Below are 17783 nucleotides of genomic sequence, written 5' to 3'. Positions count from 1 at the left end.
AAGCAGACAATCTACCAGTGGGCTTTTGCTGGGATTGACAGGCAGGGAATGGTTGATTGGGGCCAGAATTCATTTTGCACTAGAATAGCTCCCCCTGAGGCCTCATAGCTCCTCCCAGGGGTGGGGAAAAACCAGTTGGGGCGTGGGAGCAGCGAAGGGCAGGGATTTAGAAGAAATGAAAGTGGAAGCAAAGAGCTTGCAGGCAGGTCAGTCCGAAGCATTCCGAAGCATTTCAGGCTCTGCTGGAGAGATCAAATCTCCTCAGGAGACAGAAGAAGCAAGGGGTGGAATTTGCCTCTTTCCAGCTCTGAAGTCTCGGCTCTTGCCAACCAGATCCCAGACCCATGTCAGTGACTCAAGATGCTGTAAGTGAGGAGCAGGGTGTTGGGGGAGGGGAGAAGCAGAGGGGCACTCCTCTTGGCAGGGCCGGTGGCCTAGCCTCTCCTGGTCCATCTCTTAAACCTGCTGAAGTCCTGCGGAGAAATGTGGCTGGGATCTCCTTTCCTCTGTGGAGTTAGTCCCCTGACCCTTTGCCTCACCTCATAACCTGCACCTCAGGAGCTGATAAATCTCTTGTGTGAATGTTCATTTTCTGGAAAGAGAATCCATAGTTTCCATTAGATACTCAAAGAGTGATGTGACCTAAAATTTTTAAAATTGCTCTAATGACAATTCTAAACATTTAAGAAATGCTCGCATTCTTTTTTTTGTCTTTAGAGAGAGAGAAAGGGAGAGAGCGAAACAGAACCATCAATCTGTTCCTGTATGTACGCTGACTGGGGATTGAACCATACATACAGTACATTCCTTTGCATATCAGGACAATGTTTTTTGTTTTTTTTTTAATTTTTATTTATTTATTTATTCATTTTAGGGGGGGGAGAGAGAAAGAAGGGGGAGGAGCAGGAAGCATCAACTCCCATATGTGCCTTGACCAGACAAGCCAGGGTTTTGAACCTGCAACCTCAGTGTTTCCAGGTTGACACTTTATCCACTGCGCCACCACAGGTCAGGCAGAACAATGTTTTAATCAACCAAACTACCCGATCAGGGCAAGAAATGCTCACATTTGCCTGACCTGTGGTGGTGCAGTGGATAAAGCGTCGATCTGGAACCCTGAGGTCGCTGGTTCAAAACCCTGGGCTTGCCCTGGCCGGTTGGCTCAGCGGTAGAGTGTCGGCCTGGCGTGCGGGGGACCCGGGTTCGATTCCCGGCCAGGGCACATAGGAGAAGCGCCCATTTGCTTCTCCACCCCTCCCCCTCTCCTTCCTCTCTGTCTTTCTCTTCCCCTCCCGCAGCCAAGGCTCCATTGGAGCAAAGATGGCCCGGGCGCTGGGGATGGCTCCTTGGCCTCTGCCCCAGGCGCTAGAGTGGCTCTGGTCGTGGCAGAGCGACACCCCGTAGGGGCAGAGCATCGCCCCCTGGTGGGCAGAGCTTCGCCCCTGGTGGGCGTGCCGGGTGGATCCCGGTCGGGCGCATGCCGGAGTCTGTCTGACTGTCTCTCCCCGTTTCCAGCTTCAGAAAAATACAAAAAAAAACAAAACAAAAAACAACCCTGGGCTTGCCTGGTCAGGGCACATATGGGAGTTGATGCTTCCTGCTCTTCCTCTGTTCTCTCTCTCTCTCTCTCTCTCTCTCCTCTCTCTCTAATAATAAAAATGAATAAATAAAATAAAATAAAAAGAAGAAATGCTCACATTCTTATTTCATGAGATCTTCCCCAACAAGTTCTCCCTCTCCTTATACTTTCATCTCAACCTTGGGCCCTCGTCCAGGTCAGAGGAAAAAGTGTAGCTCCACTGAGAACTAGCCTCGCCCCTGCCTGTTGCCCCCCATTTCCTGACCCGTGAATGCCCTTAGTCATACCAAACTAAGCTCTGTGCGGACCGATCCCGGTCCAGCCTGTTGACTCTTGAGCCCTGATACCTACCACTGTTCCTGGTGTGCAGTAGACAATAAACAGCACTTGAGTGAATGAATCTCCTCCCCTCTCTAGTTTCTTCAGTCTTTTCTTCCCTGATACTACCCAGTAACAGATAACACTCAGCTCTCACTTAGAAAAATTTAATTTTATTTCTTTAAATGTAAGAAAGACCACAGGCTCTAAAGCCAACCTGCCTGGTTCCAAATCCTGGTTTCTGCAATTGTGTGGCCCTGGGCAGATTATTAGCCACTCTAAAGTTGTCATCTAAGCCCCATTCCCTTATCTATAAGATGAAAATTATAGGAAAGCTTCCTCATAAGAATACTTACCTGGCCTGACCTGTGGTGGCGCAGTGGATAAAGCGTCAATCTGGAAACACTGAGGTTACCGGTTCAAAACCCTGGGCTTGCCTGGTCAAGGCACATATGGGAGTTGATGCTTCCTGCTCCTCCCCCCCCTCTATAATGAATAAATAAAATCTTAAAAAAAAAAAAAAAAAAAGAATACTTACCTGCTAGCCTGACCTATGGAGGCGCAGTGGCTAAAGCATCAACCTGGAAAGCTGAGGTTGCTGGTTTGAAAACTCAGGCTTGCGTGGTCAAGGTGCATATGGGAGTGCTCCAACCCCTCTTTTCTCTCTCTCCTCTCTAAAATAAATAAAATCTTTAAAAGAAAGAAAAAAAAAAGAATATTTACCTGCAAAAATTAAACTAGGGCCTGACCAGGCAGTGGCGCAGTGGATAGAGCGTCAGACTGGATGCCAAGGACCGAGGTTTGAAACCCCGAGGTCGCCAGCTTGAGAATGGGCTCATCTGGTTTGAGCAGAAGCTCACCAGCTTGGACCCAAGGTCGCTAGCTCGAGCAAGGGATCACTCGATCTGCTGAAGGCCCACGGTCAAGGCACATATGAGAAAGCAATCAATGAACAACTAAGGTGTCGCAACGAAAAACAGATGAGTGATGCTTCTCATCTCTCTCTGTTCCTGTCTGTCTGTCCCTGTCTATCCCTCTCTCTGACTCTCTCTGTCTCTGGTGAGCTTTTTTTTTTTTTTGCTCAAACCAGATGAGCCTACGCTCAAACTGGCAACCTCGGGGTCTCGAACCTGGTTCTTTCCGCATCCCAGTCCGACGCTCTATCCACTGCGCCACCGCCTGGTCAGGTGGTACTATACATTTTTAAAAATTGTTATTTATTGATTTTAATGGGAGAGGAAGGGACAGAGAAAGAGACAGGAACATCGATCTGTTCCTGTATGTGCCCTGACCAAGGATCGAACCTGCAACCTGTGCACTTTGGGTTGATGCTCCAACCAACCGAGCTATCTAGCCAGGGCAGGTACCATATATATATTAATGTAGTAAAAAATTAGCACACCAACCTTTTCAAACCCCAGTTCCCTAGGACCAACTTCATTCACCCCCACCTCAGTCCTACCTCTCTGATAAAACTTCTTAAAGGGCCTTTACATATTAAAAAGTAAAGAAGGAAGCTGAGTTAAGGAAACTTGAAACTGTTTTTGTTTATTTTAAGATTTTATTCATTTTATTTTATTTTACTTTTACAGAGACAGAGAGAGAGTCAGAGAGAGGGATAGACAGGGACAGACAGGAAAAGAGAGATGAGAAGCATCAATCAGTTTTTCTTTGCACGTTGCAACACCTTAGTTGTTCATTGATTGCTTTCTCATTTGTGCCTTGACCGGGGGCCTTCAGCAGACCGAGTAACCCCTTGCTCGAGCCAGCGACCTTGGGCTCAAGCTGGTGAGCTTTTTGCTCAAACCAGATGAGCCTGTGCTTAAGCTGGCGACCTCGGGGTCTCGAACCTGGGTTTTTCGCATCCCAGTCAGATGCTCTATCCACTGCACCACTGCCTGGTCAGGCTATTTATTCATTTTAGAGAGGGAAGAGAGAGAGAGAAAGAAGTAGGGGAGGAGCAGGAAGCATCAACTCCCATATGTGCCTTAACCAGGCAAGCCCCAGGAAATGATTTTTTTTTATCACACTAAATTCATTATTGAGAGACAACCTTTATCAATAAAATTTTGGTGTCTGTCTTCCCAGAGTTTTATGCATTAATAAATATCCTTATCAATTAAAACTTTTTTTTTTTTTTGTATTTTTTTCTGAAGTTGGAAACAGGGAGGCAGACAGACTCCCGCATGCGCCTGACCAGGATCCACCCGGCATGCCTACCAGGGGGCCGTGCTCTGCCCATCTGGGGCATTGCTCTGTTGCAACCAGGTCCATTCTGGCACCTGAGGCAGAGGCCATAGAGCCATCCTCAGCGCCCAGGCCAACTTTGCTCCAATGGAGCCTTGGCTGTGGAAGGGGAAGAGAGAGACAGAGAGGAAGGAGAGGGGGAGTGGTGGAGAAGCAGATGGGCGCTTCTCCTGTGTGCCCTGGCCGGGAATTGAACCTGGGACTCCTGCACGCCAGGCCGACGCTCTACCACTGAGCCAATCGGCCAGGGCCGAATGAAAACTTTTTAAATCAACAGAATAGGGATCCTACCTTATGTACAGTTTTTTTTTTTCAAAAAATTTATTTATTTATTTATTTTTTTTTTTGTATTTCTCTGAAGCCGGAAACGGGGAGAGACAGTCAGACAGACTCCCGCATGCGCCCGACCGGGATCCACCCGGCACGCCCACCAGGGGCGACGCTCTGCCCACCAGGGGGCGATGCTCTGCCCCTCCCGGGCGTCGCTCTGCCGTGACCAGAGCCACTCCAGTGCCTGGGGCAGAGGCCAAGGAGCCATCCCCAGCGCCCGGGCCATCTTTGCTCCAATGGAGCCTTGGCTGCGGGAGGGGAAGAGAGAGACAGAGAGGAAGGAGGGGGGGGGGGTGGAGAAGCAAATGGGCGCTTCTCCTATGTGCCCTGGCCGGGAATCGAACCCGGGTCCCCCGCACGCCAGGCCGACGCTCTACCGCTGAGCCAACCGGCCAGGGCTCAAATTTTTAAAAAAAGACTTTATTCATTTTAGAGAGGGTGGAGAGAGAGAAAGAAAGAAGGGAGGGAGGAGCAGGAAGCATCAACTCCCATATGTGCCTTGACCAGGCAAGCCCAGGGTTTCAAACCGGTGACCTCAGCATTCCAGGTCAACACTTTATCCACTGCACCACCACAAGTCAGGCTATCTACAGGTTTTTTTGTTTTGTTTTGTTTTGTTTTGTTTACAGAGACAGAGAGTCAGAGAGAGGGATAGACAGGAACGGAGAGATGAGAAGCATGAATCACTAGTTTTTCATTGCGCATTGCAATACCTTAATTGTTCATTGATTGCCTTCTCATACGTGCCTTGACCGCGAGCCTTCAGCAGACCGAGTAACCCCTTGCTCGAGCCAGCGACCTTGGGCTCAAGCTGGTGAGCTTTTGCCCAAACCAGATGAGCCCTTGCTCAAGCTGGCAACCTCAGGGTCTCGAACCTGGGTCTTCCGCATCCCAGTCCGACACTCTATCCACTGTGCCACTGCCCAGTCTGGCGTATCTACAGTTTTATACTTTGCTTTTTTGCCTTATTGTGAGCATTTTTCCATGTCATTAAATGTTCTTCATTAATGTCTTTTAATTGTTACATAATATATATTTTTTTATTTTAGGGGGAAATTAGTTATGATTAATAACAATAAAAATAATCAAGGGACAATCAAAAGGGGTTTGAACTTATGTAACCTAAAGTAGAATAAAAGAAAAGCTTAGTATAACCAACACAACAATAAGGTATACAGCATCACCAGATGGAGAAACATCAGCCTGGGCTCTAGAGAAATAGCTAATTAAAGCAATAGACTAAGAAAAAGAGAATTAAGAGGAAGTACAAATCTCACCACACAATGGAGGAACACATCACCAGAAGGGGAAGCCTCAACCTGGGCTCCAAAGTCGGCCACCTGCCAGGTGCATCCAAGAAGAAGAGTTCTTTGGAGCTTCTGTTACATAATATTTTTTAAAGATTTTATTCATTTTTATTTATTTTTATTTATTTATTTTTTCTGAAGTTGGAAACGGGGAGGCAGTCAGACAGACTCCTGCATGTGCCTGACCAGGATCCACCCGGTATGCCCACCAGGGGGTGATGCTCTGCCCATCCGGGGCGTTGATCTGCTGCAACCAGAGCCATTCTAGCACCTGAGGCAGAGGCCATAGAGTCATCCTCAGCGCTCGGGCCAACTTTGCTCCAATGGAGCCTTGGCTGTGGGAGGGGACGAGAGAGACAGAGAGGAAGGAGAGAGGGAGGGGTGGAGAAGCAAATGGGTGCTTCTCTTGTGTGCCCTGGCTGGGAATCCAACCCAGGACTCCTGCACGCCAGGCCAATGCTCTACCACTGAGCCAACCGGCCAGGGCTATTTATTCATTTTTAGGAGAGAGAGAGAGAGAGAGAGAGAGAGAGAGAGAAGAGGGGAGGAGCAGCAAACACCAAATTCCATATGTTCCCATATGTGCCTTCACCAGGCAAGCCCAGGGTTTTGAACTAGTGACCTCAGCATTCCAGGTTGACACTATCTACTGCACCACCACAGGTCAGGCTTTTATATTTATTTAGCTACTCCTCTGTGGTTGGACATTTTCTGTTGTAAGCAAGGCTACAATAATAAGAACTCTTGTACATGAACTTCTGACCATTTCCTTATGATAAGCAGGACTGTTTTCTTGTTGCTTAGTCTCCGTGGTCATTTTCATTCCTCATCTTAGCAGGTTTAGCAGCTTTTGGCACAACTGCTAGCTCTCCTCCTCCTTGAAACCTTTCTTCATTCTTTGGACCTCTCTTCTCCCTCAGGTTTCACTGGTCACTCCTCTGCGTTCTTCTCAGCTGGTTCTTCCTTGTTCCCCTGACCATTTAGTGTTTGATGCCCCAGAAATCAGCGCTTGGACAGAAATCAGCTCTGTTTATACCCACCCACCCCCATTGCTCTCATTTAGTTTTGTGACTTTAAATCTCTCTGCATGGATAATTCCCAAATTTATACTCCTAGCCTAAACCTCTTCCCTGAGCTAGGTCAGTAGAGGCCACTGCCACTACACATCTAGACTGATAGCTTGAATAGGCATTCATACATAACATGTTCAAAATACGCCCCTAAATTTCCACCCCAAATCTCTTTCACCCACAGTCTTTCCCATCTCAGCAATGATTCTTCTTCCCTCCAGTTGCTCAGATCAAAAGGTTTGGAGTCATCCTAGACTCCTCTCTTTCTTCCACATCCTACTTCTGATTCATCAGCAACTCCAGTCTATCTAGACTCCTGACTACTCCGCACGACCTCCACTGCTACCACCTGGTTCAAGTCACTAACACTGCTCACCTGGATGCTGTAGTGCCGCCTAAGTGGTCTCTCTGCTTGTGCCAATTCCCCACATCAGTCTACTGTATTCACAAGACAGCCAAGGAATCCTCTTGACATTTAAGCCTCCCTGTGGCTTCCCGCCTTACATCAGGTAAAACGCCCCACATGATCCAACTTTGTTTCTTCTGTGACTTCATTTCCAACCACTCTCCCTCACTCCCTCTTTCCAACCATATTGGCCTCCTTGCTATCCCCCAAATACACCTGATAAACTCCCACCTCAGGGCCTTTGCAAATGCTGTTTCCTCTGCATAGAACTTTCCCCCACATGTATGCAGGGTGTGCTCCTTCTCCTTCAAGTGTATGATGAGCTATCTCAGTGAGGCCTATTTTTATAACCCCATTGAAAACTGTCCTCCAACATGCTCTGTCCCTTCCCTGCTTTATTTTTATCCATAACACTTACCAGTAACATAATGTACATTTTACTTATTTTTTTCTGATTATTGTCCGGTTCATCCTCTGGAATGTAAACTCCACAAGGAAGTTTTGTCTATTTTGTTCACGTCTATGTCCCCAGAGCCTAAAACAGGGCCTGGCAAATTGTAAATGCCAATTGTTGAGTGAGTGAATGAGTAAGCAAGTGAGTAGCAAGCGAGTGGCCTTCTGGTAGTACCCTCCCCCCCTTTTAAATTTATTTATTTATTTACTTTAAAATTTTATTTATTTATTTATTTATTTATTTATTTATTTATTTACAGAGACAGAGAGTGAGTCAGAGAGAGGGATAGACAGGGACAGACAGACAGGAACGGAGAGAGATGAGAAGCATCAATCATTAATTTTTCATTGCGCGTTGCAACACCTTAGTTGTTCATTGATTGCTTTCCCATACGTGCCTTGACCGTGGGCCTTCAGCAGACTGAGCAACCCCCTGCTGGAGCCAGCGACCTTGGGTTCAAGCTGGTGAGCTTTTTGCTCAAACCAGATTAGCCCGCGCTCAAGCTGGCGACCTCGGGGTCTCAAACCTGGGTCATCCGCATCCCAGTCAGACGCTCCATCCACTGCGCCACCGCCTGGTCAGGCCCCCTTTTAAATTTATATATTGATTTTAGAGAGAGAGGGAGAGAGAAAGAGACAGAAACATCTATTTGTTTCTGTATGTGCCCTGACCAGGGAATTGAACCAGCAACCTTTGCGCTCCGGACGATGCTCTAACCGACTCAGCCATCCAGCCAGGGCCTGGTAGTCCTTTCCTTGCAGCTCCAGTTTCATCCCTCCTCCTCCTTTGTGTCTGACACTTCCCAATCCTGACCCTGGCCCTCCTGATCTCTGACCATGTCTTCTACTGCTTCTCTGCATTCTCTCCTGACCCCTGACGAGGTATCCTCGAAGATTACATTTACTTTTTTAATCTTTTTTTTTTTTTTTTAGAGAGAGAAAGACAGACAGGAAGACAGACAGGAAGGGAGAGAGATGAGGAGAATCAACTTGTAGTTGCGGACCCTTGTTTGTTCATTGATTGCAGTGACCCCTTGTTCAAGCCAGCAAACTTGGGGTCATGTTCACACTCAAGCCAGTGACCATGACGTCAGGTCGATGATCCCACACTCAAGTCAGTGACCCCACGCTCAAACTGGTGAGCTTATGCTCAAGCCAAAGACCTTAGGGTTTCGAACCTGGTACCTCAGCATCCCAGGTCGATGCTCTATCCACTGCACCACCACTGGTCAGGTTCGATGAGTACATTTTTAAGATTCTTTTCCTCAGAGAGCTCTTCCATCCTCTTGGCTTCAACCATCACCACATGCTGTTCTAACCCAGTCTTATCCATCAAGTCCTATCCCCAACCTTATGTGTCTTCAATAGCCTTAGGTTTGACTTACTTTGGCATTAATTAACCTTGATGAACCTCAACTTCCTCATCTATAAAATGGAGTTTATTAAAATAGAAAATATATAACATAGCACTTATGTGACAGAAACTACTTCTAAATAAAATTAAGTACAGGTGGAAACTGCTATCATGTCCATTTTACAGGTGAGGAAACCAGGACACAGAAAGTTTCAAAACTTGCAGTAGTAAGAGGAACTGATGTAAGCCCCAGAGGTTTGGCCCCAGAGTTTGTGCTAAATTGCCTCCTAATACTCCCATGGTGAACTATGAGATTTTTTTTGTTTGTTTTTGTATATATTTTTCCAAAGTGAGAAGCAGGGGTGGGAGGGAGGCAGACTGACAGACTCCCGCATCGGCCCAACCAGTATCCACCTGGCATGCCCACCAGGGGGCGATGCTCGGCCCATCTGGGGTGTTGCTCCACTGCAATCCGAGCCATTCTAGCGCCTGAGGTGGAGGCCATGGAGCCATCCTCAGCTCTGGGGCCAACTTTGCTCCAATGGAGTGTTGGCTGTGGGAGGGGAAGAGAGAGGTAGAGCGGGAAGGGTGGAGAAGCAAATGGGGGCTTCTCCTGTGCCCTGGTTGGGAATCGAACCCGGGATATACACGCCCGGCCAACGCGTTAGTATGAGATTTTTATCTTATGGGGTGGTTAGGTTCCAAACTTAACAAGTAAGGCAGAAGAATGTATGCAGTCAAAATTAACTTTTAATTGCCCTGGCTGGATAGCTGGGTGGTTGATTAGAGCTTTGTCCAGAAGCCCAAAGGTTGCCAGTTGGATTCCCCGGTCAGAGCAGCTTGATGTTCCTGTCTCTCTGTCTCTTTCTCCCTGCTTCTCTCTAAAAAAAAAAAAAAAGGCCTGACCTATGGTGGCACAGTGGATAAAGCGTCAACCTGGAATGCTGAGGTTGCCGGTTCAAAACCCTGGGCTTGCCTGGTCAAGGCACATATGGGAATTGATGCTTCCTGCTCCTCCCTCCCCCTTCTCTCTCTCTCTTTCTCTCTCTCTCACTCTCTCTCCTCTCTAAAAATTAAAAAAGAAAAAAATTTAAAAAAAATAAGAAGAACTTTGCCTGGATAAGACATCAACCTGGAGTGCTGGAGTCACAGATTTGAGGCCCTACGCTTGCCTGGTCAAAGCACGTACAAGAAGCAACAAAGAGTTGATGCTTCCCACTCCTCGTCCCCTTTCTCCCTTTCTCCCTCCTTTCTCTAAAAATAAATCAATAAAATCTTTTAAAAATAATAATAATAAGTTAACCTTAAATCATGAACTTACTGCCCTGGCCAGATAGCTCAATTGGTTTGAGCAATGTCCCAAAGCATGAAGGTTACCAGTTTGATCCCAGTCAGGGCACATAAAGGAATAGAGGGATGTTCCTCTCTCTCTCTCTCTCACTCTCTCTCTCTCTCTCTCTCTCATTCTCTCTGTCACTTTCCCCTTCCTCTCTCTCTAAAATTAATAAATGAAAAAAATTTTTAATTATCTACTTACCAAAAGTATCCAGAATTTACAGTCTCTCAATGAGTTCAATGTAGAGTAGATTGCAATTTTTTTTCAGTTGAGCACCAGATAGACAGTGGCTTGCATTTAGAAACCATATTATGTTGTGTAAATAAATAGCCAGTATGGTTTAATTCAAGTAAGTGACTACAACTGGCCTGTGTTGTCCTTAAGAGTGTCCTTATAAGAGACAAGTTTTGATTGGGAGTTGGAGACAGGAGGCAGTGTTGTGATATTTAAGTGAGATGAACTCCAATTGTGCCTGGCACTTAGCTGGACTGGCTCACTTTCCTTGCCAGCTGGGGCAATGGCATTATACAAACTCTGGGGTACCCAGGTCTGCAACTTGGCATCGCCTCTCCAGTTCATTCCCCTGTCTCCTTAGTACAAACATCCACACCTTTTCCTTGTGAAATGTCCTCACCCACATGTGTTCCTTTGTGCCTGCTGCCAGAGGCCCAGGTCAGCACCTGTCAAGTCAGTGGAAATTAGAGCCAGGCAGCCTGGGTTTGTTTCCCTCTCGCTATGGTTCCTGCCCCAGTTCATCCTGCCATCTCTGCCAGGATCTCTTAAATATCACGTCCGTCTCCTTGCTCCTCCTTTCAGAAATCTTCACTAGTTCCCCATTTCCTGCTGATATCACATCCAAAGTCCCCTGCTTACTACTATGAGTTGATGCTTCCTGCTCCTCCTCCTACCTTTCTCTCTAAAATCAATAATAAAATCTTTGAAAATAAATAAAGTCCCATTTGAATTGTTTTTCCCTTTTTTTGCAAAAAACTCTGTCATGGCCTGACCTGTGGTGGCGCAGTGGATAAAGCGTCGACCTGGAAATGCTGAGGTCGCCGGTTCGAAACCCTGGGCTTGCCTGGTCAAGGCACATGTGGGGGTTGATGCTTCCAGCTACTCCCCCCCTTCTCTCTCTCTGTCTCTCCTCTCTAAAATGAATAAATAAATTAAAAAAAAAAAACCCTCTGTCATGGCACTGAACCCACAATCTTGTGGTATTGGGATGATGCTCTAACCAATTGAGCTACCCAGCCAGGGCCTGAATTTTTTTTTTTTTACAGAGACAGAGAGAGAGTCAGAGAGAGGGATAGATAGAGACAGAGAGACAGGAACAGAGAGAGATAAGAAGCATCAATCATCAGTTTTTCGTTGTAACACTTTAGTTGTTCATTGATTGCTTTATTATATGTGCCTTGACCGCGGGCCTTCAGCAGGCTGAGTAACCCCTTGCTCAAACCAGATGAACCTGCACTCAAGCTGGCGACCTCGGGTCTCAAACCTGGGTCCTCCACATCCCAGTCCGATGCTCTATCCACTGTGCCATCGCCTGGTCAGGCTGAATTTTTCTTTAGAATACTCTTTATGAAGCTATTAATTTTTTTAAAGATTTTATTTATTGATTTTACAGAGAGGGGTTGCAAGAAGTATCAACTCATAGTTGTTTCACTTTTATTGATTTTAGAGAGGGGATAGAGAGAGAGAAAGGTTGGGGGAGGAGTGGGAAACATCAACTTGTAGTAGATGCTTCTTGCACGTGCCCTGACCAGACAAGCCTAGGGTTTCAAAACAATGATCTCAGCATTCCAAGTAGATGCTTTATCCACTGTGCCACCACAGGCCAGGTTAGATTTTCAATTGTTACAATTAGATCAAGATTTAAAGCAGAAGTAAAAAGAGAAAGGACTGAAGACTTAATTTTTGTGGAGCTAATTATTAAATAGCATTTCCAATTACTAGATTTTCTTTCTTTTTTCTCTTCTTTCTTTCTTTCTTTCTTTCTTTCTTTCTTTCTTTCTTTCTTTCTTTCTTTCTTTCTTTCTTTTAATTGAGAAGTGGGGAGGCAGAGTGACAGACTCCCACATGCACCCCGACCAGGATCCACCCAGCAAGCTTCCTACAGAGCAATGCTCTGCCTATCTGGGGCTGTTGCTCCATTGCTTGGCAATTGAGCTATTTTAGCAGCCTGAGGCGAGGCCATAGAACCATTCTTAGCCCTTGGGCCAACTTGCTCCAATGGAGCCATTGCTGCAGGAGGGGAAGATAGAGGAGAGAGAAGGGAGAGGGAGGGGTGGAAAAGCAGATGGTCACTTCTCCTGTGTTCCCTGACCGCTGACCAGGAATTGAACCTGGGACATCCATATGCCAAACTGATGTTCTACCACTGAGCCAACCAGCCAGGGCCTCTTTTTTTTTTTTTTTCAAGAGTCCATTTATTGATATCACAATATAGAGGAATGAGAAGTATCAGCTCTTTGTTGCTTCACTTTATTTATTTATTAATTTTAAAAATTTTTTACTTATTGATTTTAGCAAGAGGAAGAGAGAGACAGGAACATTGATCTGTTCTTGTATGTGTCCAGACTGGGGATCAAACCAGCAATTTTTGTGCTTTAGGACCATGCTTTAACCAACTAAGCTATCTGACCAGGGCGGTTGCTTCACTTTAGTTGTTCACTGCTTGCTGTCGTATGTGCCCTGACTAGGCAAGCTAAGTGTTTCGAACCAGCAACCTCAGCATTTCTGGTTGATGCTCTGCCCACTGCACCACCACAGGCCAGGTTAGATTTTCAATTGTTACAATTAGATCAAGATTTAAAGCAGAAGTAAAAAGAGAATGGACTGAAGACTATGTATTTTATTTTTTTCATATATATATTTTTGTAACTGAGCCATCTTTTAAAAAAGAAAATCCAGATTTCTGATTTCCCTTAAAAAATGGGATACTGAAACCACATTCCCATGTGAAAAACCATGGTTAGAGCTAAGAAGAGGTTGCCACTTTAGCGGGGACATACTGTCTTCAGTGTGCCAGGCCCCACCATTCCCTATCATACTATACTGGCTCCCCTGACTCATTGATGTCATCTAACTGGCCCTTGTAGGCACTGAGTCTGCAGCTTCTTGTTTACAGAAATATAAACAGCCCTAGCTGGTTGGCTCAGTGGTAGAGCATCAGCCTGGCATGTGGAAGTCCCAGGTTCAATTCCCAGAGTACACAGGAGAAGCGACCATCTGCTTCTCCACCCCCACCCCCCACTTTTCTCTCTCTCCTCCTCCCACAGCCATGGCTAGAATTGTTTGAGTAAAGTTGCCCTTGGATGCTGAGGATGGCTCTATGGCCTGGCTTCAAATGCTAAAATAGCTTGGTTGCTGAGCAATGAAGTAGTGGCCCCAGATGGACAGAGTATCATCCCAGTAGGGGGCCTGCTGGGTGGATCCCGGTTGGGTTGCATGTGGGAGTCTATCTCTCATGATTTCCTGCCTCTCACTTAATAAAATTAAAAAAAGAAAAAAATAAGTCCGCTGTTCATAAACCAGCATTATTCAAACCCTAGTTTTCTTCTGCTTAAAATAGAGTGAACTCACTGAATGTCTTCAATACCCTCTCTGTAATACGCTTCCATCCAATTATTCATTCACTTCAATCATTCATTCAACACATATTTGCCAAATGCCTGTTTTATGGCCAGGACTCTGCTGAGCACTGGGGATACAGAGAAGACCAGGGCAGAGTCCCGTCTCCCCAAGTGAGCTCACACTTAAGCTCTGGGCTGACCTTATGTATCAGGCTTCCCAACCACATTGTGAACTCTGCCAGCAAAGGTCTGCTCCAACCCACAAACAAAGGTGCATTCATTCACTATCCTGGTGTCATTCCCCTACCCATGTTGTCAGCTCGCTCTCTGTGGACCTGCTCCAAATCACACTCAGTCTGAAAGGCTTGAAACAGTGAAAAGGGTAACTTAACAGTCAAGGGACAAGCTGGGAGATGTTGGGGAAATTATTCCCCAACTCTGGGCTTGATTTCTTCACTGTAAAGCACAAATTAGCAGTGTGGAGTCAGACTGCTGAATTACTTTGGGAAAATCGCTTAACCTCTCTGAGCTTTGGTTTCCTCATCTGTAAAACAAGGATAAGAGGGTATTTATCTCATAGGGTTATTGGAAGAACTGAGTGAACATAATCCGTATAAATGGCTTAGCATTTTCTGACCAGTCATTGGCACAGTGGATAGAGCATTGGACTGGGATGCAAAGAACCCAGGTTCAAAACTCTGAAGTTACGGGCTCATCTGGTATGAGCACAGGGTCGCTGGCTTGAGAGTGGGATCATAGACATGACCCCAAGGTCGCTGGCTTGAGCCCAAGGTCACTGGCTTGAGCAAGGGGTCACTCACTCTGCTGTAGCCCCCTCCATCAAGGCACATATGAGAATGCAGTCAATGAACAACCAAGGTGCCGCAACAAAGAATTGATGCTTCTCATCTCTCCCTTTCTGTCTGTCTGTTCCTCTCTCTGACTCTCTGTCCAAAAAAAAAAAAAAAAGGCTTAGCACACAGGTGCTGTCCCTCTCAGGAGCACCTGCGCCCTTCCCTTCCCCCTCTTCTTCCCTCCAGGTCTGTTACCTTTGCCTTTCTCTCCCTTAAGCTCCAGGGGCCCTTCTTTTGCTTTTGCAACTTATTTGTTTCCTGAGCCTCCACAGCCCATGTGGCTCACTTCTACCTCTGCAACTTTCTAAATAAACTTTCTCTTAAACAAATCTTCAATTAAAAAGTAAATAGCTTAGCACAATGCCTGACATGTTGGTGCTTAATACATGTTAGCTAATACTGTTATGACATTTTGCAACTCCAAGCACACACTCCTCATGGAGGCCTCTTAACCCCTTTGTGACTGTCCCTCCTCCAGACTCCTGCTGTCTTCCACAGTCATGTGACCTTGGACAGTCCTGCGTACTGTTTTGTACAGGCCTGTGGGCTATGCCCTCATCTTCCATTGTCCTGTGTCGGTACCCAGCACCTCACAGCAGGAGCCCAATCAGTGTTTGTTAAACTCTAGATCTCAATAATAAACCAGCTCTAGCTGCTGCAAAGGCTCCTGCCCTTCAGAGTGCTGCCGAGGCCATAGTCCTGAGTAGAGGGGGCCAGGGCCAGCCGGGGCTGGGTAAAGGAGTTGGGCTGTTCTTGGGTTGAGCAACAACTCTGCTCCCCCCATACACCCCCGCTGGGACCCCATCTCCCCCCCCCCCCCCCCGCCCCCGCTGGGTTCATTCATTGTCTGCAAACACTGGTGGATACCTGGTTGTTCCCTCTGCTCTAACAGGCACACTTCAAGGGGAGCCTATTCCACACCCTTAAGGAGGAGCAGGCCAGACTAAAGAGGAGGCTGCAGGAGCTGCAGCAGCTGAAAAGCGAGCTCAGGAACTGCCCCCAAGACCAGGTAAGCTGGGAGAAGGGGTGTGGCCTGGTGGAAAGACCTGGGAAACTGGGAGAAGGGGTGTGGCCTGGTGGAAAGACCTGGGAAACTGGGAGAAGGGGTGTGGCCTGGTGGAAAGACCTGGGAAACTGGGAGAAGGGGTGTGGCCTGGTGGAAAGACCTGGGAAGGTCTTAGTTTCTTTCCTGGCTCAGCGGCTTCCTTGCTGTGTGACCTGAGTGTGTTACTTGAACTCTCCGAATCTGTTGAACCTATTTTCTTATCTGTGAAGTGGCGCTGCCTCCCACATAGGCCTGTGTGGGGACAAACCAGGATCTTGTAGAAAGTGCCAGAACAGGCTTGACCTGTTTTCATCTACTCATTTATCCAGCTCTTCTTCCAATAAATGTATTCTTCCCTTGCACTCGGTATCAATTCCAGAGAACAGAGGACACTTTCCTCCTGGGTGGGAGTGGGGAATTCTCCCACCCTTGAAGTCTGCCTCAGCCTCCCCCCCCCCCAACCCCAGGTCTCATTCCCAGTGCCTGAAGTCCCCCTGGTGTTCAGAGGACACACTCAGAAGGGCAGGGAAGTGACCAAGTCTTTGATTTCCAACCTGAAGATCTGTTATCCTCTGCCTGGAGGCTCTGCTCTGGTCACCTTCGAAGACCCCAAGGGTGAGCTCTCTGGGAAGCCTTGGGAGGAAAGCTGAGAGGCTTCCCAGTACTGATCCTGCTTTCCCCACTCAGTGGCCAAGCAGGTGCTACAACAAAAGGAGCATACGATCGACCTGGAGGAGTGCAGGCTGCGGGTGCAGGTCCAGCCCTTGGAGCTGCCCATGGTGAAAACCATCCAGGTGATAGAATGGCAGAGGCCTGGGACATGCAGGGGTGCCATGCACCTGGGCCCTGTGGAGTGGGGCTGTGCCTGGGACCACTTCTTGTCTACTGCTAGGTGACCAGCAAGATGTGTAGCCAGAGAGTGCTGGTCAGTGGATTTCCTTCTGGGCTCAAACTGAGTGAGGAGGAGCTGCTGGACAAGCTGGAGATCTTCTTTGGCAAGACCAGGAACGGCGGTGGTGATGTGGAGACTCGGGAGCTGCTGCATGGCGGTGTCATGCTGGGCTTTGCGAAGGATAAGGGTAAGGGCCCTCCCTGGTAGGTTAGGGCAGGGGCATCAGGCCTCACGGGAGGAAAGCCCTTGATGCTAACGGTCTACCCCTTCCTATCCCCACAGTGGCCCACAACCTATGTCAGATTGGCCAGTTCACAGTGCCATTAGGTGGGCAGCAGTGCCTGCTGAAAGTCTCTCCCTACATGAGTGGAGAGATTCAGAAGGCAGAGGTAAGTCGGAAGGCACAGAATGGGGGCTGGCCAGGTAACCTGCCTGCCAGAAGCTTGTCCCAGGAAAAATATGAGCCCCAAACCTCACTGACCTGCCCAACTGCCAGCCTCTCCAGGCCTCCTGCCCCTCTCATGCTCCCATGGGCACTGCCTGCTCCAACCTCTGCCCCCAGCCCCTGACTCCCATGCGCCTTTGTTCATCTCCCAACCCCTTTTTCAGCTCAGGTCCCTGCCAGTGCCTCAGTCGGTGCTGGTACTCAATATTCCCGATGTCCTGGACGGCCCGGAGCTGCACGACATCCTGGAGATCCACTTCCAGAAGCCCACCCGTGGGGGAGGAGAGGTGCAGGCCCTAACAGTCGTGCCCCCAAGACAGCAAGGCCTGGCGGTCTTCACCGCGGGCTAGGACCTGCCTTTCTCATCACCCTCCACCCAGCTGCCAAGATCTCACACTGGGCTGGGGTCGGCTGCACGTGGATGAGAGAGATCATTCTAGTCGACAGCGGGCAGGGACTCCAAGTGGTGAAACATTGCCCCAAACAGTAAAAGTGCTTGTATGACGTGACCGTCTTCCTCATCTCATTTCATGAAAGGAAATCTGATTTGGGCATGGAAGGAGGCTGGGGTG

General features: G+C 47.7%; 1 protein-coding gene across 1 annotated transcript; it reads left to right on the top strand.

The window, feature by feature from the left end:
• Window positions 1-150: 150 nt before the first annotated feature.
• On the top strand, window positions 151-17720 carry IFI35 (interferon induced protein 35). The gene is made up of 7 exons (XM_066364079.1): window positions 151-365; window positions 15722-15838; window positions 16342-16489; window positions 16562-16668; window positions 16767-16953; window positions 17049-17155; window positions 17376-17720. The coding sequence occupies exons 1-7, from the start codon at window positions 345-347 to the stop codon at window positions 17559-17561; spliced, it is 873 nt and encodes a 290-aa protein (XP_066220176.1). The 5' UTR covers window positions 151-344; the 3' UTR covers window positions 17562-17720.
• The last annotated feature ends 63 nt before the right edge of the window (window positions 17721-17783 follow it).

Source organism: Saccopteryx leptura, chromosome 2 (assembly GCF_036850995.1).
Source record: "Saccopteryx leptura isolate mSacLep1 chromosome 2, mSacLep1_pri_phased_curated, whole genome shotgun sequence".
NCBI classification, from domain to species: Eukaryota; Metazoa; Chordata; class Mammalia; order Chiroptera; family Emballonuridae; genus Saccopteryx; species Saccopteryx leptura.
The sequence above is the reverse complement of the archived record's forward strand: the minus strand, read 5'-3'. Positions and strand labels throughout refer to the sequence as shown.

What these genes read in the sequence shown, in the direction of transcription:
- IFI35 (XM_066364079.1), top strand. Translation starts at nt 345, where the DNA reads ATGTCAGTGACTCAAGATGCT. An exon ending in GGAACTGCCCCCAAGACCAG is followed by an intron (nt 15,839 to 16,341) that starts GTAAGCTGGGAG and finishes CCCCAACCCCAG; the next exon opens with GTCTCATTCCCAGTGCCTGA. An exon ending in CCATGGTGAAAACCATCCAG is followed by an intron (nt 16,669 to 16,766) that starts GTGATAGAATGG and finishes GTCTACTGCTAG; the next exon opens with GTGACCAGCAAGATGTGTAG.